The 9,134-nt window shown below is 47.7% G+C and overlaps 1 protein-coding gene across 2 annotated transcripts in view; it reads left to right on the top strand.

Moving 5' to 3' along the window:
• Window positions 1-224: 224 nt before the first annotated feature.
• The window catches only part of gnav1 (guanine nucleotide binding protein (G protein) alpha v1), a 38,073-nt gene continuing 29,163 nt past the window's right edge, over window positions 225-9,134 (top strand). For both annotated transcript variants that reach the window (XM_058069575.1, XM_058069568.1), the window contains exons 1-4: window positions 225-593; window positions 1,303-1,394; window positions 1,604-1,696; window positions 2,698-2,858. In XM_058069575.1, the coding sequence (XP_057925558.1) occupies window positions 464-593; window positions 1,303-1,394; window positions 1,604-1,696; window positions 2,698-2,858 (476 nt within the window). In that variant the 5' untranslated portion in view covers window positions 225-463. The remainder of the gene's footprint in view (window positions 594-1,302; window positions 1,395-1,603; window positions 1,697-2,697; window positions 2,859-9,134) is intronic.

The raw sequence follows: 9,134 nt of genomic DNA, 5'->3' as shown, positions 1-9,134 counted from the left end.
GTATTGCTGATACTGATATCGATACTGCTTATTTTTTAAGTTTTAAAGATCATGAAATGATTGTGACATTAATTTGTTGATTATGGTTATTATCTGAATATGAAAACACAAATCAACTGAAGAGAACAGAAAAATGTCCTTGTTGACAGGCTAGTAGCAATGCAATACTGATGCTACCTTTGATGTCGATATTGGTATCTGTCAGCACACCGTGGGTGGTTTGCACCAGTGCAGTTTCAGTGGGAGGTTCTGGTTCTGTGGATTGTTTGGAGTCTTTGTTGTTTAACGGACTTTTGAAGGAAGAAAAGCAGTCAAGTCGATGAGTTAAGCTTGTTTTTTTCCACCTCAGCCCACAACAAGTTGTTTTTATGGGGTCTACTTGGGAAAAGCGTGAAATGAAGCGAGCGGAAGGCAGCCAGGACTTCCTCTGAGTCCAGTCCCCGGGAGGAGATGAGTGCTCGGGATGGGACCGTGTCTCGGTACCGAACTTACGGAGGAGGAGAAGAAGGCGAGGATACACAGCGCAAAGGTGGACCGAGACTTGTTCGAGTGTGCCAAGCGGGACATGAATGTGCTTAAAATACTTCTACTGGGTGAGTCTACCTTAAACCCCCACCCCCCAATATTATCTTCTGTTTTCTGTTATCTTTCAACTCTGTCCAAATCTTGACACTAGTAAATACATAAAACAATAGTACTTTTATTGGGTAGGAAACAAATCATATCTTTACAATTGTTAGGCAGACTTCATGGGCTCCAAGCTAACTGCTACAATGAGGACATTAGCATGACATCACAAAGTACGTCATATTGTTCAGGGGGAACACCAAAGTTGCGCGGGCTGGGCCGCCATGATGGTAAGCAGCATCCAGAACCAGTGCACTGTGAAGATGTCCTTTGACACAAAGTTGACACAAAATCCCTCACATTATGCTTATTGTAGCAAACTTAAGTCTTGTATCATTCGTTGCTACAAAAACATTCAAACATAAATACAGGGTGCCTTGGTAAGAAAATTAGATATTATGTAAGAATCCCATGAGTTTGGAGGACCCCATTCATACATCTCAGCAATTACTCCAATAACTAATTGATAAAATCACCTACAATTGCAAAGAAAGCATGAACTTCATGAAGATTTGACTTGCTTTACTTTGCATTAATATACACTTACTTAATATACATTAATTGATTGCTTAACTGTACATTCATGTACATTTATTTACCTTACTGCACATTTGCACATTAACTTACACTTGTTACTTTACTCTACTTGACAATACACTTTCCAACACCCTGCAGGTGCAGCGGAAAGCGGTAAAAGTACTTTGGTCAAGCAAATGAAGATCATACACAGCAATGGATTCACCAAGCAAGAACTCAGCAGCTTCAAGGTACACACAAGTACACACAAGTACGGCATGGAATGAGATGGTGGCTAATCAGCATACAGAGAGCGAAACAGTGGCACATTTTCATTCACAAGTTTTGTATAGCCAGTGTCACATTTATAACAAGGACAACATTTATTAACTATTCATATTGGCAAGGCAGGAACTTTGGAACTCTCATAACAAGTTTATGCAAACATGTCTGTGGTCAGCCCGCAGTACTGGATAACCTGCTCACCTCCATGAAGTTTGTTCTTCACGGCATGGGCGTCCTTCGCATCAACCTGGCTAACAGCAGAAACAAGGTAAACCACATCTCATTCATGGCCAAGCTTTACATCCATCCTGCAATGACGCTGCATCACCACCAAGGGGCAGCATATCTCCATCGTGTACTGCTTGACGTGATGTGTTTGCATGGATAACTTTTGAATGGAGGGTAAAACCCTGATATTAAAATCGAGGTGTAGCTGATATGTCCCATGTCCTCATATGCAATTAAAGTGTAATACCGATGTGACCAGTAGGTGTAGTCATATCTTCAGTTAATGAGATTAAGTTAAAGTCGTTGAGGACACTTTGCTTCCGAAATTTTTTAATGAGCACGTGGAAATAAATGTTCCGAGTGCAAGAGCATTCTTAATCAGACGTCTAGTGTTTGATGGATGAACAACACGCGAACATGAACCAAACGCCCAACATTATCAACAATTTACAGTGACATAAAACCTCGCCAGCTAGCAAAGCACTGGTGCGCAAATCAAGGAGCTGTTTGCAATAATATGGAGTGACAGAAAATACGGCCAATCACATGTTAGGAAGGAAACGGCAGAGCCAATTGATCAGCTTGTGGGCGGTCTAAAGGAAGTTTGAGAATTGAGAATATGTAAATATAAAATTTTTAGACAGGTCAGTAATTAAAAAACAAAAACGTCATAAATGTCAAGGCAAAATCTATTTAATGATAATGACGACGTTGTCGGGGTCTTAGACTACCCTACCTTGCCAAAATGCAACATAGGTCATTCCAGGAATAGTGAGCGGTGATGTGCGATACCATTGATTTCCGATCCGATACTGACCAAAATTAGATACAGATCATTTGTGTAAATTCACCTAATGTCTTCGGTAAGTAGTGTATTTCATATAATTTCATAATGGAATATATCTAAAAATAAAACCATGAAAATGTATGATTAATTATTGAGAACTATTATAAGGAGCTGGAGAATTGGTTAATTTGGTGTGATACACCAGGATTTCCATGTCAAGAAAATTCATCCATGGTTTGTATCTTTTCTTGCAGGTGCACGCCCACTCTGTGCTGTCGTGTGTTCGCTCTTTCGATGAAGATCAGTGCTTGTTTCCTTTCCTGAGCCACGCCCTATCTTGTCTATGGGACGACCAGGGCGTGAGGGCTGCCGTGGCCCGGGGGTATGAGTATCAGCTCAATGACTCTGCAGTGTAGTAAGTGCCCTTCCACACACATACACACACACACACAAACACAAACACACACAGGGGTGTAGGGGACTAATTAGTTAGTAATTGGTCGACCCTGCGCTTGCTGTCACTGGGTATTAAAGTCACAAAGTGGAATTAAAACTGCGAGCAGTGATGAGCGGGCTCGAGCACCCCGACGCGGTCGGGGGTTCGCGCGGGTCGGGGGTGCGCGCGGGTCGGGGGCGCGCGCGCGACCGGACGGGCGTGCGGACGCGCCGTACGAAAAACCGCGGCGATCGGATAAGCGGTAAGGGAGTTACGGCATTTACAAATTCCCGCCAGGAGGGGGCGACGCCGGTGGTGAGGCGGGTGCGCGGTCACGTCACGTCCCGTCCGACGTCCCGAACCGCCATAAAAAAATTCGCAACGATCGGACCGTGCGGTAGGTACTTGTGGCGGATCTACGTTTCCGCCTGTTGGTGGCGCTATACAGTCTATGCGCCCACATGGTAACGGACCGGAGGGTAACCCAAACCACCAGAAAAAATTAGGTGCGGATCCGACCGTGCGGAAGGAAGTTACGGCTGATATACATTTCCACCAGTTGGTGGCGCTATAGCGTATGCACACACACTGTCATAGACCAGAGGGTACCCCGAACCACCAGAAAAAAATTCGGGCAGATCCGACCATGTGGGAGGAAGTTACGGCAGATATACATTTCCACCAGTTGGTGGCGCTATAGAGTCTATGGACACGCAGATCCAAAGAGTGGAGGGTGACCCGACCGACCAAAAAAAATTTAGAGACGATCCGACCATGTGGAAGGAAGTTACGGCTATATACATTTCCACCAGTTGGTGGCGCTATAGAGTCTATGTATACACACAGTCATAGACCAGAGGGTACCCCGAACCACCAGAAAAAATTTGGGACTGATCCGACCATGTAGAAGGAAGTAACAGCTGATTTACATTTCCACCTGTTGGAGGCGCTATAGCGTATGTACATACATTGTCATAGACCAGAGGGTACCCTGAACCACCAAAAAAAAATTCGGGCAGATCCGACCATGTGGGAGAAAGTTACGGCAGATATACATTTCCACCAGTTGGTGGCGCTATACAGTCTATGTACACACACAATCATAGACCAGAGGGTACCCCAAACCACCAGAAAAAATTTGGGGCCGATGCGACCATGTGGAAGGAAGTTACAGCTGATATACATTGCCACCAATAGGTGGTGCTATACAGTCTATGTACACACAGTATAACAGACCAGAGATTGACCCAACACACCAAAAAAAATTTCAAGACAATCTGACCATGAATCAGGAAGTTATGGCAGATATACATTTCCACCAGTTGGTGGCGCTATAGAGTCCATATACACACACAGTTACAGACTGGAGGGTGACCGAACCCACCCAAAAAAATTAGGAGACGATCCGACCATGCGTAAGGAAGTTACGGCAGATATACATTTCCACCAGTTGGTGGCGCTGTGTTTTGAACATGGGTTCTGGAGCGTTAGGTGCGTCATGTCATGATAGACTTCTCCACCAAAAATCATAGTGATACGTGCAACGGGTGGCGAGGGATAATGAATTGAAACTTCTAGGTGGCGCTAGTGTGTCAATTTAGATAGGTGTCACATGGGAGCACCACCAGGGCGCTCAGGCCTGGATTCTGACCTTACGTGTAAGATTTCAGCAGCCTGTGACCTTCTGCGGGCGAAATATGAGCCTTCGATGGTCAATGGCGAAGGCTGACCATTCGCCGTGGCCACGCCCACCACATGTGCTTTACACACATCATAGTCCATCAACTGACATCATCAGTCTGTCAGTCAAACTGTGTATTGACTTTGATGTACATTGCTTCAAGGCAAGGCCAGACACCAGGCAGGGCCAGATAAGGTAAAAGTTAAGGTTAAAGTAAAAGTTTGGTGGCGTGCCACGCCCACATCCTAAGTAGCAGCCCAAAATCCTTCGCAATTTAACGTGGGCCATCCGTCTAGTGTCCGTTGATGCTACAACGGACTCATTCGGTCAAACCCTCTAGGAGGAGTTCGTCGAGATACGACCCCTACATCCTCCCCCAAATGGCCGCCGCCACCTAAAATGGCCGACTTCCTGTTGGTTTTTGAACATGGGTTCTTGAGACTTTTTTGTGCGTCCTGTCACGAGTGATGTCTCCTCTGAAAATCATGCCCATACGTGCAACGGGAGGCGAGGGATAATTATTTTAAAACTTGTAGGTGGCGCTAGTGAGTCAATTTGGCTTGGTTTCAAATGGGGGCCCAACCAGGGCCCTCAGGCCTGGAATCTGCCCCCCCTTATGAGTTTTCAAGCACATGCGACCTTCTGCGGGCGAATGATGACCCTTTCTTTGTAAACGGCGAGGCCTGAGCATTCGCCGCCAGGCCACGCCCACCACGTGCGCTTTTCCTGCATCATGGTCCATCAACAGGCTTCACCAGGCTGTCAGGCAGTGACCTTGTGACCTCGGTGTTCATCTGATGAATCTCCTGCCAGAAAAGGCCTCATGTAGATGACACGCCTTTAGCCTGTCGCCGATAGGTGGCGCTGCGACGAAATCAGGAAGTGACCTACGGGGACCTTCGGGGCGGGGCCATGATCACATGTACCAAGTATGATGAAGATCTGACCACGTGGAGCCAAGTTATTCACGTCTACAGTTACGCTCAGCGTGCAAGGCCCGGACAGATGAAAAAGGGCAAAATTTGGGGGAGTGCCACGCCCACATCGTATAGAATATCCCAAAATCCTTCGCAATTTAACGTCGGCCATCCGTCTAGTGTCCGTTGATGCAACAACGGACTCATTCGGTCAAACCCCCTAGGAGGAGTTCGTCGAGATACGACCCCAACTTCTGGCCCGAAAAAGGCCGGCGCCATCCAAAATGGCCGACTTCCTGTTTGTTTTCCAATATGGGTTCTTGAGACTTTTTGGTCCGTCCTGTCACGATAGACGTCTCCACCAAGTTTCGTGACGATCGGTGAAACTGGTGGCGGGGGCTAATTTTTTTTAAAATTCAAGGTGGCGCTAGAGAGCCAATTTTGGGACATTGTATTTGAAACCCATAAAATATCAAATTTTTCGCCAGACCTGATGTGCTCGCCAAATTTGGTGAGTTTTCGGGCATGTTCAGGCCCTCAAAAAGGCCGTCATTTCGTCAGAATAATAATAATAATAATAATAATAATTAAAACTGCAAGCAGTGATGAGCGGGCTCGAGCACCCCGACGCGGTCGGGGGTACGCGCGGGTCGGGGGTACGCGCGGGTCGGGGGCGCGCGTGTTCGGACGGGCGCGCGGACGCGCCGGAAGAAAAACCGCGGCGATGGGATAAGCGGTAAGGGAGTTACGGCACTTGCAATTTTCCGCCAGGAGGGGGCGACGCCGGCGGCGAGGCGGGTGCGCGGTCACGTCCCGTCTGGCGCCCCGAACCGCCATAAAAAAATTTGCGACCATCGGACCGTGCGGTAGGTACTTGCGGCGGATATACGTTTCCGCCTGTGGGTGGCGCTATACAGTCTATGCACCCACACGGTAACGGACCGGAGGGTACCCCGAACCGCCAGAAAAAATTGGGTGCGGATCCGACCGTGCGGAAGGAAGTTACAGCTGATATACATTTCCACCAGTTGGTGGCGCTATAGCGTATGTACACACACTGTCATAGACCAGAGGGTACCCCGAACCGCCAGAAAAAAATTCGGGCAGATCCGACCATGTGGGAGGAAGTTAGGGCAGATATACATTTTCACCAGTTGGTGGCGCTATAGAGTCTATGGACACGCAGATTCAAAGAGTGGAGGGTGACCCGACCGACCAAAAAAATTTTTAGAGACGATCCAACCATGTGGAAGGAAGTTACGGCTATATACATTTCCACCAGTTGATGGCGCTATAGAGTCTGTGTATACACACAGTCATAGACCAGAGGGTACCCCGAACCACCAGAAAAAATTTGGGACTGATCCGACCATGTGGAAGGAAGTTACAGCTGTTATACATTTCCACCAGTTGGAGGCGCTATAGTGTATGTACACACACTGTCATAGACCAGAGGGTACCCCGAACCACCAGAAAAAAATTCGGGCAGATCCGACCATGTGGGAGAAAGTTACGGGAGATATACATTTCCACCAGTTGGTGGCGCTATACAGTCTATGTACACACACAGTCATAGACCAGAGGGTACCCCAACACACCAAAAAAAATTTCAAGACAATCTGACCATGAATCAGGAAGTTACAGCAGATATACATTTCCACCAGTTGGTGGCGCTATAGAATCTATATACACACACAGTCATAGACCAGAGGGTGACCGAACCCACCCAAAAAAATTTGGAGACGATCCGACCATGTGGAAGGAAGTTACAGGTGATATACATTTCCACCAGTTGGTGGCGCTATACAGTCTATGTACACACAGTATAACAGACCAGAGATTGAACCGACACACCAAAAAAAATTTCAAGACAATCTGACCATGAATCAGGAAGTTACGGCAGATATACATTTCCACCAGTTGGTGGCGCTGTGTTTTGAACATGGGTTCTGGAGCGTTAGGTGCGTCCTGTCATGATAGACTTCTCCACCGAAAATCATAGTGATACGTGCAACGGGTGGCGAGGGATAATGATTTGAAACTTCTAGGTGGCGCTAGTGTGTCAATTTAGATTGGTGTCACATGGGAGCACCACCAGGGCGCTCAGGCCTGGATTCTGACCTTACGTGTAAGATTTCAGCAGCCTGTGACCTTCTGCGGGCGAAATATGAGCCTTCGATGGTCAATGGCGAAGGATGACCATTCGCCGTGGCCACGCCCACCACATGTGCTTTACACACATCACAGTCCATCAACTGACATCATCAGTCTGTCAGTCAAACTGTGTATTGACTTTGATGTACATTGCTTCAAGGCAAGGCCAGACACCAGGCAGGGCCAGATAAGGTAAAAGTTAAGGTTAAAGTAAAAGTTTGGTGGCGTGCCACGCCCACATCCTAAGTAGCAGCCCAAAATCCTTCGCAATTTAACGTGGGCCATCCGTCTAGTGTCCGTTGATGCTACAACGGACTCATTCGGTCAAACCCGCTAGGAGGAGTTCGTCGAGATACGACCCCTACATCCTCCCCCAAATGGCCGCCGCCACCTAAAATGGCCGACTTCCTGTTGGTTTTTGAACATGGGTTCTTGAGACTTTTTTGTGCGTCCTGTCACGAGTGATGTCTCCTCCGAAAATCATGCCCATACGTGCAACGGGAGGCGAGGGATAATTATTTTAAAACTTGTAGGTGGCGCTAGTGAGTCAATTTGGCTTGGTTTCAAATGGGGGCCCCACCAGGGCCCTCAGGCCTGGAATCTGCCCCCCCTTATGAGTTTTCAAGCACATGCGACCTTCTGCGGGCGAATGATGACCCTTTCTTTGTAAACGGCGAGGCCTGAGCATTCGCCGCCAGGCCACGCCCACCACGTGCGCTTTTCCTGCATCATGGTCCATCAACAGGCTTCACCAGGCTGTCAGGCAGTGACCTTGTGACCTCGGTGTTCATCTGATGAATCTCCTGCCAGAAAAGGCCTCATGTAGATGACACGCCTTTAGCCTGTCGCCAATAGGTGGCGCTGCGACGAAATCAGGAAGTGACCTACGGGGACCTTCGGGGTGGGGCCATGATCACATGTACCAAGTATGATGAAGATCTGACCATGTGGAGGCAAGTTATTCACGTCTACAGTTACGCTCAGCGTGCAAGGCCCGGGCAGATGAAAAAGGGCAAAATTTGGGGGCGTGCCACGCCCACATCGTATGGAATATCCCAAAATCCTTCGCAATTTAACGTCGGCCATCCGTCTAGTGTCCGTTGATGCAACAACGGACTCATTCGGTCAAACCCCCTAGGAGGAGTTCGTCGAGATACGACCCCAACTTCTGGCCCGAAAAAGGCCGGCGCCATCCAAAATGGCCGACTTCCTGTTCGTTTTACAATATGGGTTCTTGAGACTTTTTGGTCCGTCCTGTCACGATAGACGTCTCCACAAAGTTTCGTGACGATAGGTGAAACTGGTGTCGGGGGCCAATTTTTTCAAAAATAAAAGGTGGCGCTAGAGAGTCAATTTTGGAACATTGTTTTCGGGACCCCCACCAGATCGAAATTTTCGGCAGACCTGACGCGCTTGCAAAATTTGGTGAGTTTTCGGGCATGTTCAGGCACTCAAAATGGCCGTCGAATCGGCAGAATAATAATAATAATAATAATAATAATT

The sequence above is a fragment of the Doryrhamphus excisus genome, chromosome 1, assembly GCF_030265055.1.
Source record: "Doryrhamphus excisus isolate RoL2022-K1 chromosome 1, RoL_Dexc_1.0, whole genome shotgun sequence".
Classification (NCBI taxonomy): domain Eukaryota; kingdom Metazoa; phylum Chordata; class Actinopteri; order Syngnathiformes; family Syngnathidae; genus Doryrhamphus; species Doryrhamphus excisus.
The sequence above is the reverse complement of the archived record's forward strand: the minus strand, read 5'-3'. Positions and strand labels throughout refer to the sequence as shown.